Genomic DNA, 14,163 nt, shown 5'->3' on the forward strand with positions numbered 1-14,163 from the left:
GCAAGCATAGCAAATAACGTACAAATACATGAAGTGGAACTTTTCGATTCGATTGGTGGTTTTTACGGTCTTGACTATATTGAGCAATTTGCGGGAATCGTGTTAGAAGATGTCAGTAAGTAGTTGGAGGTAGCGGAGCCCAGCCTTCGGGATACCTGACTGAAGAACTCGGTCAGAGTATGTCATACTAGCGGCTGGTCTGGCTTGTTGACGCTCTGGCCTACTCCCAGACCCCACGAGGGTCCGAGAGCGTTTCCCCACTCTAACTGTTTAGGAGTACGTCAACGTGAAGGGTGAAAACATTTCGATCGTATGTCAAGTATAAATCAGTTGGAAACCATCTTCTTGCCTGAATCCTTGAATCTGTGTATTAATTTTCAACTGAAAGTGCTCATTTATGACATTGTGTTTTTGGTACGTAAATTGCACTTTGCAGACGATGAATCCGAGCGATGAATTTAGCAAATAAAAGTTATATCTTGGCCAATCATGATGATTATACGTACATTTGCCATCAGATAGGAACTTAGTCAATATGCTAAAATCAGTAGGATCTCATGGCAAAAGACAAAATCAGGCTGTTTAGCTCAATTGCGTACTTGCCATGTTTAACAAAATGGCGTCGTCAGCGGTACTATATGTGCAATGGCATTTTTTTTATAGAAAAAATAAAACTACAACCTTTAGAATATTGGTGGACATTTTGCGTTGTGTAAAATTTCCCAGTGATACCGGCTTCAATTAAAATCTAGAATCTTGCTTATTTCATTTATTTCAATTTTGTTCCCGAACAGTTTATTAACGATTTCTGTGAAGAATCATATGCATAGATTTACCCTTCACCAAAATTATTTGCGATGCAAAATTAAATAACTTCCGGCTGAAAAGTTCTGGCTAATATCAGTAGATTCATAGATAATGATACCCATTTTGTTCCTGACAGCTTTAAATTTCAAAGAATTTTAAAATCAAAAGAAACTCATGGATCTTGTGCTAACGCAGGACAGTACACATGGGGGTGCGGGGATGTGACCGCGCCAACTTTGGAAACTAACGAGCACTATAAAAACCGCCGCTTTGATTCAACAGGTTGGTTGGTTGTAGGTTGTTTGGGTTTAACGCCCGAGCAGCAATATTTCAGCTATATTCAGGCAATGAACATGAAAGGGATGATAAAATGAACATGAAATGATGATGATGAAATGAAAAAAGGGTGGGATACAAGGACAATAGGGTCGACAAATTTTGATTGCCACAAGAAAAGGGGAGGGATGGGTAGGATCGGGCAATTTAGCCTCCTGTGGCGGAGCGCAAAGGCTCCTACTCCTATCGAATACCACAGCAGGGTTCTTTAACGTGCGAGGAACGTGGCTTCTTTCCCAACACGGTGCACTACTATGGTTTGCGGTCTTGATTCAACAGTGACTACTAAAGTCGATAAAATAGAAATTTTGTATGAACTATATGAAGTTTGAAAATCCCCTTTTGGAAAAGCTGGTGATGTTGTTTTCGACACTATATAATTGTCCTAAATATGGTTCCAAGTCTATTTCTGTCATCGTGATAAATAAATGTCGCGAAAAATTATCTCGAAAGTCGTGATAATCGCGGTATTTTGTCGACATAAATGACAATTTTATCTAAAAAAAATTCCGGAAACTTTTAGTTACGATAATTATGTCGATCGTTCGAGATAATTACACGAGTTATCGCGAATTTAAGAGAGCCGACGACATTTTGGGTCACTGACATAAAATACTTTCACGATCAATTATGATAACAACGACTTTATGATAGAAATAGACTTCCATACTTCACAACATTTGAAAAAAATCCATTGCTGACATTTTGTCCGTGAAAATAAATGCACTGGAACCTTGTTAACGTCAATGATAGAGTTATTTATAGTACGACAGTTTCGTTAAATTTAGTTCGTAACTATTTTTAATTTCGTAAGCGACGATATTTACACGTCGTCTGCTGCTCAAGGTAAACAAGGGGAGTTTTTCGAAATAGACTATTAATCATGGAATCATGGCCAGTTATTCTTAACCATACGTTGCAGGGTGGAGACTGGGACAAGTTGCTCAGACAGCTTCACGTAAAATTACGAGGTAATCTATACTCATAGGGAGCACGTGAGAGTGAGCACGGGGTCGACATGGCGGATTTCTTTTGCATGAGATATTGACTTTAACTCTAAAAAACTCCAAACAAAATATTTTCTTGACTTGCTGCTTCGCTAGGTCTTTAATTCTATTAACACAAACCTAACCTCATATAGTCCAGATAACCGTGACGTTTGCCGAGGCATTTTTTATCTGTCGGAGACAACCAAACTATGCAAAATGAAATTAGCCTCCCAAGATGTACGGCAAGCCAAAATGGACAAAAATGCTTATTAATAAATATTTAAAATTCATTTTTTAATATTTATAATTCAATTAATATGGAATAGGCATTGCCTTTATCAGCGAAGACCGTGAGCTTTACCATACTTTTACCGTATGTGCGAAACTCGTTAGATTAATAAGGACATTTAACTCCTTTGGAACACATGGGTGGGGGTCGGATGAGAAGTTTGGTTTCGCAAGTGTAATATGATTTCATCTTAATTTACATTTCAGCAGCAAGCGAAATCAATATTTTAATTTGAAAATCTGCCTTGTTAAATAATTGGGGAAACATTTTTGTTTTTTAAAAAAATAAAGATTCCAGCCCCCAGTTCCCCGTTTCCCTCGCTTTCAAAATGGTCGATGACTTTGAAGCACTTTGCCATACTTTACATTTTTTTATCCTTAGATGCATCTCTTGCAACATCCTTTTCAATTTTAGCTGGTCAGATTAATTTGTACAGATACCGGAAATATTACAGTTCCAATTCTCCACTTTTGATGGGAATATTTCATATATGAGTCATTCTCAAAATACGTCCCTTTTTATGTCTTTCAGGTTTTTTCTGTAAGAAAACCCATAATACCCTGAAGTAAAGATTGTATTTTTTTGTTGGTATCATTTTATGAATATTGAAGATGAAATTCATACTGCAGGTATTGTCTTTGCGTTATGTGTTATAGGTATTGTCAATCACATAGAAATCCCGTGTCTTTTGCCTTATGCCGTAGAAAGAAGTGTAAAACATGCAGAAATTAATGTAATTTTGAATTATAACTTTTGCTTAATTAGTGAACCAATCATTCAAGATTAATAATAAGAGAGAATAAATGTTGTATCTATTGATTAAAATATAAAAAAAATATTCAAATTGATTTGTCCATCAAATATTGTTCCTTCCCGTAACAATCTTTAAAAAATGAAAATAATAAAGGATCCCATGAGTTGCAGATGTTGGAACTTCCTGCAAGCCTCATTCTGATATTCCTGAAAATGATGCATGCAGCTACAAAAACATTCTGAAGCAGAAGGAAAATATTCAACTTTCAGAGTAAGTACTGCTACAAAATATATTCTAACATTTTCTTTACTGTAACTGCTCAAAACTCTACTTATGAAACCTTCATTTTATAACTTTAAAGAAGTTTTCTTACTTTGGTAGTTCTAAAACTTTCTAGCATAAGGGAAATCCCCTACAGAGAGCATTTATTATTTAAAGTTGAATAAATATAGAATTATTCCTTCCCATAACACTCTTTCCTGTAACACTGTTTTTGGTTACAGGAAAGATGGTTTTTTGTTATTGGAAAGAAAAAAAAATAAGATGTATTAATATATCTGTAAGATATAACTGTTGAATATAATTTGTTCATTTTGTACACTTAATTACTTTAACTAATAGGTGTTTTGTAGTAATATAAATATTGCTAGTCTTTGAATATTCCATATTCTCATATTTCTGTTATGGGAAAGAGAAATATTGTTACAGGAAGGATAAACAAAACTTTATGAAAGATATTGAATGTTTATCGAAGTTGTTTTTATTATTTTTCTCTTTATTCTTTTTAATTAGATAAATAGTGCTTAATCTTTGAGTTCTTTTTCTGGTTAAAAACCTAATAATGTTAGAATTTCTTTGTCTCGGCATATTTCAGTTACAGGAAAGAACTGTTTTGTTATAGGAAAGACTTTTTTTCTTTTTTAATTAAAATTATTCTGGTTTGATAGAAAGTTGTAGTTATTTTGTTTACAAAGTCTTACTTGGGAAATTGAAAGTCATTCAAATATGGATCTGATGACATTGACATTCCAATAAAATATTTATCCTTTCACTTAGTTTTGTGTTACAGGAAGGCATCATATTGTTACATGATGGAAACTTTTGACAACTTCTTCAACAAACATGTCACACATATATCCCATTTTTCTAAAAAACAACATCCATTAACATTTTGCCTTAATAAATGTCATCTTATATAAGAAAGAAATCAAAATCAAACTGTAAAATGAAGTTGTTCCATGTTGTTATGGGAAGGAAAGTATGTTATGTGACTGAAAAGAAAATAGAAGAACTTTAATATGAATACTTAATTTACATAAGCATAATGATAGTTTTACACAAAATGAGAAAATATAACAAAATTGTGTTTTTTTTTTCAGTCAGAATGGCAATGTCAAATGCTGAAAGACAACGGAAGTTTAGAGAAAACAGGGATAGAGATACTGCTAGACGACAAGTATACTTAGACAAAGAGAAGCAACGATATTTAAAAGATAAAAAATCAGGGAAAAAGAAGTCTGTTAAGGATATGACAGAAAGGGAAAAAAGATCAGCAAGGAAATATTGGCGAACACAAAAACAAAAACAGAAAGAGGCTAAAAACAATTGAGCAATGTTCTTTTAGCACCTCCAGATTCGCCAACAGAGCAACCACAAGGGAGAAACCAGATCTCTCCACAAAGAAAGCAAAGCCAGAAAAAACAAAATAAAGATCGGGCAAAATGCTATCGGGACAATAAACTTCTACAAATTCAACTTAGAGCAGAGCGGTTAAAAACTTGTATGTACATCAAAAGGTTACAAAGGCTGAAAAAGAAGACTCCCAATAAAGACACTACTACTAAAAAACACACTCAGATCTAAAACAAGAAAACTGTTCAGAAATTTTTCAAAGAAAGAAGTTAGAAAAACCTTAGTGTTCCATAATGCATTAATAGATCAAATAAAGAATTCATACAAAAACAAAACAAAGAAATCAGAGAAAAGGCAAATGTATAGTTTATTGTTTGGTTCTATTCTTCAAAGGTATAAGCTAAAGACCACAACTACGAAAGCAATTGGAATTGATGTTCGCATGAAAGAAATGATGTTTCCAGAGTCATGACAGGATTGAAACAAACAGTAACCAAAAGATTGGTAGAAAAACAACGTAGAGTTTTAAATGATACACTTAAGAATCTTCATCATAAATTTTTATCTGAAACAGAATCATGTAAAGTTAGTTTTACCACCTTCTGTAGACTTCGTCCTTTTTGGGTTGTTTTCCCAACTGAAAGTGACAGAAATACTTGTCAATGCAAGTTGTGTGAAAACACATAATTTATGTGGTCGTCCTTAAGAAAATCAAAGTCAGTTGAAAACTTAGAAAACCTTATAGATGGTTTGTTCTTCTTCAAACACAAACTGTATGTTTGCAGACTGCAACAAATGCAAAGAAAACAGAATAAGTTTTAACCAAATCCTTCTTAATGATAATATCACATGGAAAGAATGGTCAACAATAGCAGAAAAGAGAATAATAAGGACAGGAAAAAAGGAAGAGGAAAAAGTTGTGACAATAATCCTGAAGTCAAGCAAGTCAGGATTGGTTTCAGATTTACTGGAGCTATTTGAGCAGCAAATAAAAAGATACAAGAAACATCTCTTTTTAATAGGAGCACAGTATGGATATTTTACAGAAAGGAGAGATACATTAAAAGACAATCAGTGCATAGTCCACATAGTATACTATGCAGGAATAAATCCAAAGCCCAAAACATTTTGTACTGTTTCTGAAAGTTTAAATCATGGACCACCTGCTGTATGGGCACATCTTGATCCTGTCTTGACAGTAATAAAAAAAACCAATCCAAATATTGATTCTTTAAGTTGCTTTAGTGATGGTCCAACTACCCAGTATAGGCAGAAAGGAAACTTTTATCTTGCTAGTACATTACCATTCAAATTTGGATTCAATAATATTGAATGGAACTTTTTTGAGTCAGGTCATGGTAAAGGTATACCAGATGCCATAGGAGGTGCATTGAAAAGTAATGCTGACAGACATATCAAATATGGCAATGATGTTACCTCAACAAAGGCCTTTGTGGATCTGATGAAGAACAGTTTAACACAATGCTTTTTAATAGAAGAATCTGCAATCAATGACATGCAGTGCTTTCTTCAGGAACAACAATTAAAAACAGTTGTTGGCACTATGAGACTTCATCAACTGCTTGTACAAAGTGAAAACGAAATATTGTACAGAGATGTTAGCTGTACATGTGTCTTGTCAGAAGATTGCACATGACCAGCCAGTGAAAGATACTAAAAAAGTACACAATGCATGCAGTAGGAATAAAACAGACAACATAAGCAGTTATGACACACCCTTGCAAAATATTGAAATTAAACAACCCCAAAAGGATAGAAAAGATGTAGATACTTCAAGAAATGAAAAGATATTGAAAGAACTGAAGTCTTGTAGGTCATACACTCAGTTGAAAAAAGTGCGTGCAACTCAATACAGAATTAAATGACTTGTGTCATCACAGAGGATTAATTTCATGAACTATGGTTTAGAAGTTGACACTGATGCAATGGATTCATACCCTGATGACGTTCCAGATAAAAGAGCACTGTTTCCTTGCAAAGTCCCACTGATGGAAACTGTCTTCCATCTTCTGGAAGTATTTTGGCATGTGGCTCAAGTATAAAGTCAACAGAACTCAGGATACGCATTTTGATGGAGCTCACCTTGAATGACAGTACTTATCTTGACAACAAGTTTCTTCAGAGAGGACTCCCATTGCAGATGAAGCAGTCAGCCTTTTTACCAAAACTTTATGCACAATTTTCTGATATGTTTACTGTTGGGATGCCTTTGGACGAAAAAACCATAAAAAGCATTTATCAAATGGAGATAATGAAGATAAGACTTGATAAAACCTACATGGGGATATGGCAAATTCATGGCTTGTCAAGTGTGTTGAAATTGTCTATCTTTTCAATTTATCCTGAACTCGGCAATCCTAATGTTAGAAGCGATTTAAACAGACTAGTTCTTCCTAAATTTAGCACAGATGAAAGCCAAGACCCACTGTACATAATGTGGACAAGTACAAGAACAGACATGGTTCGGGAACATTGGATCCCGAACCATTTTGTACCGGTTTTGGCAATTGATAATCATGAAACTGAAACTATAGTTACTGTAATAGATGTTGATAATGAGACAAAAGATATGATGGGAAAAGTTGAATGTGATGAAAAAGAGAATGAAAAAATTGAGAGTATTGGAGAGAAGGAAGCAGCTGGTGAGAATGGCCGAGGAGACAGCTGGATTGACAAAATAGAGAATGCTGGTGAAGAGATAATGGAAGAAATAGAGAATGCTGTTGTAGAGAAGATGGAAGGAATTGAAATTGGATACGAGAAGAGTGAAATAAAGACTGAAGGAGTAGAGAAGCTCGGTGAAAGTGAGAGTGCAAGGACAAGGAAGATAGAAGAAACAGAGCAAAGAGGAGAAGAAATGTTGGATAGTGTAGAGAATGGATGAGAAGATAAGAAGGAAGGGATAGAATGCAAAGGAGTGAGCGATAATGCAGATAATGTAAATAAGGGTGCACAAAAGACTGAAGAAGCTGAGAGTGGAGAAACAGAGATGATGGAAGAAACTGAAAGTACAAAAGATCAAAATTGGAAAATGGTTCCAACCCCAACTGAATGTATTGGGAAATATGTAATTGTAAACTATGAGGGAACATCCTATCCAGGATATGTAGAAGAGGCTGGTGAAAGTGATGTTTTTGTAGAATGCATGTATAGGGTTGGAAAGAAACATAAAAATTGTTTCTTTTGGCCAAAGAAAATCAAAGACAAATGCTGGTATGAACACGATGATATCTTTGCAATTATTCCACAACCGCAACCAATTTCTGGATCATTCTCTCGTTTTGAGGTTGATAAAGAAATTTGGGAATCACTTATGGAACACGCATAAGTATTTTCTGTCTTTTTTTCTTCATGAAATTCATCTTGGTACCTTTAAAACTACAATTTGAATCTTGAAAAATAACATTAAAGTTCTTTCCCATAACAAATGGAATTCCTTCCTATAACAGTTTATTTTATAAACTTGAAAAGAAATATTATTTTGTCCCATTTTTTTTTCAATTGATTGTTAGTTAATGTGCTCTTTTCTTTTCATTAAAATTCATCTTTGTACCATTTAAAATACTATTGAAAAAATGAATTTTCTTTGAAAAAAACATCAAAGTTTTTTCCCATAGCAGTATGAATTCCTTCCTATAACAGTTTATGTTTAAAAATCAAAAAGATATATAGTTTTTTCGAAACAAATTATTAAATTGATCGTTAAATAAAATTTATTAACAAGTAAATACAAAATATTTCTGTCACTACGGTTGGAAACAACAACAGTGCATATTTTAATGAGAAATTTTCTTTCCAGTAACAAAAAAGGATCTATCCTGTAGCATCCTTTTCCTTCCTGTAACATAGCACTTTTATTGATAATTGTCAAGCTCGTGATCTTAAAACAAAAAATAAGTATTAAGTAATGTTTGCCATTACATGTGCATTGTTGTAATGTCATATATTATGTTCATTTTCAGATATATAGACTTATATATAAATAAAAAGATTCCTCTTTACACAGTTTTGTTCAGAACAGTATGTTATTTTTAAAAATATTGTCTTTAAATTACTTTTTAAAGCAGTTTTCATTACCAAAGGCAATTACTATTGACATTTATCTTATCTAACTATGAACACATGGAATTTGGAAGAAATTAACATTATATTCAGACATATAAATATGTGTTACAGGAAGGAATTATTTTTTACCTGATCAGCTTCAATTGTCAAATATTTCCTGACAACAGTTTTTTTAAGGTATCATGTTGCTGGTTTTGTTTTTTACTCATTTTTATAGTTACTATTTCATCATTAAAAGTTAATTACAAACAAACAGATATTGTCTTATTTGTCAATTTCAATTTTGACTAATTTTGAGAATGACTCATATATCATGTGTGACGTAAACAAAATTCGGAGGCAGTAGTTGTAAATCTGAATTCCAAAAAAGAAAACGATTGCCCTGCCTATCTTAGAAAAGCTATGCTTCGATTTATATAATACAATCGGAGTATATTTTTTCCGAGGCGGGTTAGGTTCTTGACGACAGCAACAGTGGAAAAGCGAAGATACACGTATGTACATCCACGTTTTTCCCGAACTTTTTAAAAAAATTCTCTTAATAAGTGAAAAAAAAATAGAAAAGACTCAAAAACTATTAAAAAAGATGAAGTCATTTTTACTGAAACGCAATCTTAACATATACATTTTTATTTGTTTGACTTAGGGAAACGATGACTTTTCTCCGTAAGGACAGTCACTTAAATTTTTGTTACCTCCAGGACATTACTTTTTTTCGATATTATATTGGGGAACCGTAAGGAAAATTAAGATAGTACATGTAATAATCGTAGAGCTCACTCCGCTTCGCGGTGCTTGCTATAAATATTTATAATTCAGTTGTAAATATTTATAATTATTTATAAATATTTATAAATAGGCATTTTTGTTCACTTTGGCTTGCCATTACGATGGTATTATTATTTGGACTAGATCCGCCCCGCGTTAAGTATCCAGACGCTAAATCAACTATCATAAAGGCGTACTCTACTGGTCCCATGTAATAATACATTCTGCAAAATAAAACAATGTTGAGAAAATTATAAAAGCATTCAAGATCGCGAGACAGAGGTGACTTTTTGACATGAGTCTGTGGAGATCGCCAGTCTGCAAAACATTACCCAACAAGAAATGTTTCATGGACATGAGTAATTCTAATATGACGTGCTTTACATCGCTTTAGACCACAGCCGTGATAAAAAAAAAAGTGATAAGCACATGACCACTATTTCGTGCAACACATAGGCTGCGTCTTTTCAAAAATATTATTTTTTTAATATTAAAAGATCAGAAGACTACTATGAAATTTTAATTGATAGTCCTTTGAACTACCTTAATTATTAGTTTTAATTAGACTTGTGTTCTACTTAGCGAGAAAAGTAAGTGTTAAATATAACAAGAATAGGTATGGTTAATATGTCAAAGAGACAACAATCCAACCGGGATGAAAATTCCAGCCCAAGGCCCATCAGTCTTCAATAAACGACGAGGAAACTCCTCACTCTACAGGACAGTCTGCAGCTTACCCTAAAACATCATTATACATAGGTACAGCGAATGAGTTGCTGCTATATACTCAAGTACCCTCATATGAAATGTCATAAAATCACCTCAGGATGTTGAAATATAGCCAATTGACGTTCATCTGGGACCGGACTATTTTTTCTGCATCTGCAAGTGACAGAATTGGTGATTTCAAATGGATGAATTTATAAAAAAAAAAAAAAAAGGAAAACAAACAATTTGACATGTGCCACTCACTGTCTTCTATTGACTCCCTCTGAAAAATTTATTCATCATAAAGATTGTCCTGAAGATATTTTCAAGAAATTCGGAGTTGTCCTTTGATAATACAATCTACATGAGAGTGAATTGCTGTATATATTCTAACTGCATCATAACAATATCGAAAATAACATAAAAGTTCAGAGTTCCAGATGAAAAACGAACAAAAATTCTATTGCATGACTCTTATAATTCTGGTTAAATCGTAAAGGTTTGGTCGATAGTGTTTTTGTTTTTTGATGCAGTGTAAAGGTGTGTTTACACTTGTTGAAGACCTTTTATAGTGGTCTCTGTAAGTATTTAATATGTTTTGTAAAGGTTATACGATGGTGCATTTGCTGCGTTTCACCATATTTGTTTCTAAGTGTTAAACCAACACCTTAATACAGTATTTTTTTGTATTTCTAGTATCCAATAGTACAACAGATAATTCCATAATTTTCCCTAAATCTGGTGTAGCTTTCTTTGTTTTACCATTGTCCTGTTGTACTATAGGACAGTGCAATATAAAGTCAGAAGTTATTCAACTGTAAGTATTTATTTCATTTCTTTTTCATTTGAAAATAAGGAATGTTAATGTATAATTATTTTGTTTGCTAAACCTATTGAGAATATGTTGTGTTAGTTTCTATTTTGCTGTTTTTTTGTGTGAAAAAAAAGGCAATCGCTTTCTTCTGAAAAAAAAACTTTATATACATCTGGGCACATAATTAAAATAGTGATGTTTTTTTAGTGTTGAAAGGTTTACCAAAATTCATGCGAGTGGATATGTTTTGGCACTTTCCTCCCTGCATGGAGAGCAAGAGAAACATATATTCTACAACATACAGTCTAGGTAAGTACTGTGTAGTTTTTATTTGTAATTCCTTAATTCCTATTGTCACAGTCACTAAAGCGTTTATGTTCACTTTGTTTTTAAACTATAGACTATATGTTCTGACACTTAATTGTTTTCAATAGATATTAGTTCAAATTACCGATATTATCTGAAATTTCATTACATTAAATTCAGTTTTTATGATGAATTGAGTATCGGTAAGACCTTATCTTTGCAAATGGTGCACATGAACATTAATGCTTCAGAAACAATAAGGCTGTCTCGTTTTAGCATTTTTGGGAATTTTTTGGCAGGTTTTTAGATACGAGACTTCAGATGGTACCGATACACAACGTCGACGAGGGAATCGAAGGGATGGTCACGATAGCAAAGGTATGTAACTATTAATAATTTAACTACACAAGATCATTTGTTAGATAAACAAAGATGTATGGAGAATATGTCCAATAGACAACGACTCAAACTTAAACTTAAAGCTTAAACAAATAGGTCTTTAACTTGGAACATGGCTTACACTAAACTCTGAGTCTTTATCTTCTGCCCGAAAACAAAACTATACAAATTCTTGTACCAACATTGAATATGTTCTTTATGATAAAAATACTGGTATATAAGTTATTTAAATGACACGTTTTCCGAGAATGCCTAACTCGAGCCCGAACTTGGTGTTCAACTATAAAGCTAGTTAAAGAGGAAAGACTTTTGCGTCACAGACATATATGAATGAATTTAACTTTTCACTATGGCAGCATGTTCATATTCATACTTATTTGGTATACTGACAGGTTCTTTGTAAACCAGCTTCAGATGTGATGTGTGGTAGATTAGGAGAATGGGGCAATCAAATGAATATAAATGGTTGTATTAAGACGTCATTGGCAACACTGGGACTGTCTGAGCACCATATCCTTTGAAACTAAAAACAAAAACGACAAGACGAGACATAAACTTCATTTCAAACCCCACATAACTGGGACAAGTATAGACTAAACAATAAAGCTTGATATAGCTCTGAATTTGGATTGTGATCATGTTATAATCCAAATAAGATTATAAGCAAAATGTTAGTGATCAAATTTGTCTATAAAGTTACATAAAAGGTCATTGAAAAGTGTAGAAGAAGTCAATGTACTCACAAGAGTAATAGATATACACTATGTACTCTACGGAAACGAGTTGCTGACTAACTCCGACAGTTTGTTGTCTCGCCTGCAACAAAAGTCGCATAAGGCAAAATTACGCTTTGCTTTTCCGGCGACGGCGGCGACGGCGGCGACAGCATCCACAAACTTAACGTTAAGTTTTCTGACAAGTTCATTTAAACATGGACCCCTTATGCTTGGTCAATGAAATTTGTTGTACAGATGCATTACATTACCATCATTGTATCACAAATTCATGCCAATTTTACGCATATATCCAAGCAGTTATGGTCTGTTGACCTATAAATATTTAATGTTAAAAGTTTAACATTAAACTTTCTTTTAGTTCATGTAGACATTTTTATTTGAATTCCATCCACTGCATTAGTGGAAGGGATTTTCAGTGCTCCCTCGCTATAAAGCCCCTCTTTAACGGTGGTCCCTCTTTTATTGCCATAAATTTTTTTAAGTCGACTTTTCTTAAAGTTATATAGATTCTATGCAATTTATTCCATCGATATATCCCCAACATCTTATACCGCCACAATTTAGCCTGGCCCAAAAGGTGGCGATATAACGAGGATGCATTGTATTATTTTTTCACGGATTCTTTTTTTTTTTCTGGTTCTTCTTTCTTTGCATTTACTTTTGTTTGAAAGGAACTCAAAGGGAATTTAATTGATCTCTATAAAGCTTGTTCATTCATCTGTCTTTTTTTACGGATTCTTTTTTTTCTGGTTCTTCTTTCTTTGCATTTACTTTTGTTTGAAAGGAACTCAAAGGGAATTTAATTGATCTCTATAAAGCTTGTTCATTCATCTGTCGCCTTGTGCATTTTGTAGTGGTAACACAAAAATGATAATTTTGTAATTTCATATCATTATACAAAATCTGAATGAAATGATTAAAATGAAGCTTTGCAAGTGATTTTGTCAAACTTCGTGATTGTTCGCCATTTTCTTAAGAATAGTGTAGTTTTACTGTGAGAAAATACTATATTTTTGATTATAGTTTTAATGTAAATGTAAGTAATCTCTTAACGGTTATACAGATACATATTGTTCAAGATTGTCTCGGAAGTTTGTCAAACATAGCCAAGACCAACCAGGAAGAACTTTTGGAATGCAGCCTGAATTTAGAAACAGCGGATCGCATTCTCAAATTCTTCGATAATGTAACCAAGGACACCTATTAAGAAATAAACATTTTCTTAATTACTTAATTGTTTTGTATGTCCAGAACAATCCCCTTTTCTTGGTTCATAATTTTTTCATCACCGAGTCAATGCAAAGGATGAATAACAGAGGGTAAACAAGCATCCAGTCTCACTCCAGTCTTTAGCTTTAGGTCCAATCTGTCTGTTAGATTGGTGCCAAATATTCTCCGAGCTTGAATGTCTTTGTAAATTATCTTAATGATTGAAATGGTCTTTTCTGGAATACCATAATGTGTCACGATCTTCAATAAGGCTGGTCTGTGTATTCTGTCAAATGCCTTGGCAAAGTCAATGAGTTGGGTATCAATTA

At 33.4% G+C, this 14,163-nt stretch overlaps 2 protein-coding genes across 2 annotated transcripts; both read left to right on the forward strand.

The window, feature by feature from the left end:
- Positions 1-1,835: 1,835 nt before the first annotated feature.
- LOC148612476 (uncharacterized) lies at positions 1,836-11,058 on the forward strand. The gene is made up of 6 exons (XM_088595378.1): positions 1,836-2,114; positions 4,555-4,781; positions 5,246-5,491; positions 5,553-6,456; positions 6,782-6,864; positions 7,713-11,058. The coding sequence occupies exons 1-6, from the start codon at positions 2,027-2,029 to the stop codon at positions 8,154-8,156; spliced, it is 1,992 nt and encodes a 663-aa protein (XP_088451504.1). The 5' UTR covers positions 1,836-2,026; the 3' UTR covers positions 8,157-11,058.
- LOC148612477 (uncharacterized) lies at positions 6,474-7,726 on the forward strand. The gene has a single exon (XM_088593954.1). It carries the CDS (start codon positions 6,900-6,902, stop codon positions 7,710-7,712), a length of 813 nt encoding a protein of 270 aa, XP_088450080.1. The 5' UTR covers positions 6,474-6,899; the 3' UTR covers positions 7,713-7,726.
- Positions 11,059-14,163: the final 3,105 nt, after the last annotated feature.

The sequence above is a fragment of the Perna viridis genome, chromosome 7 (assembly GCF_037379345.1).
Source record: "Perna viridis isolate PV_CMFRI_1.1 ecotype Kerala chromosome 7, ASM3737934v1, whole genome shotgun sequence".
Lineage (NCBI taxonomy): Eukaryota > Metazoa > Mollusca > Bivalvia > Mytilida > Mytilidae > Perna > Perna viridis.

Coding starts and splice junctions, on each gene's coding strand:
- LOC148612476 (XM_088595378.1), top strand. CDS start 2,027: ATGGAATCATGGCCAGTTATTCTTAACCATACGTTGCAGGGTGGAGAC. Junction 6,457..6,781: donor ATGTGTCTTGTCAGAAGATT/GCACATGACCAG, acceptor ATGACGTTCCAG/ATAAAAGAGCACTGTTTCCT. Junction 6,865..7,712: donor TATTTTGGCATGTGGCTCAA/GTATAAAGTCAA, acceptor GAGAATGGATGA/GAAGATAAGAAGGAAGGGAT.
- LOC148612477 (XM_088593954.1), top strand. CDS start 6,900: ATGGAGCTCACCTTGAATGACAGTACTTATCTTGACAACAAGTTTCTT.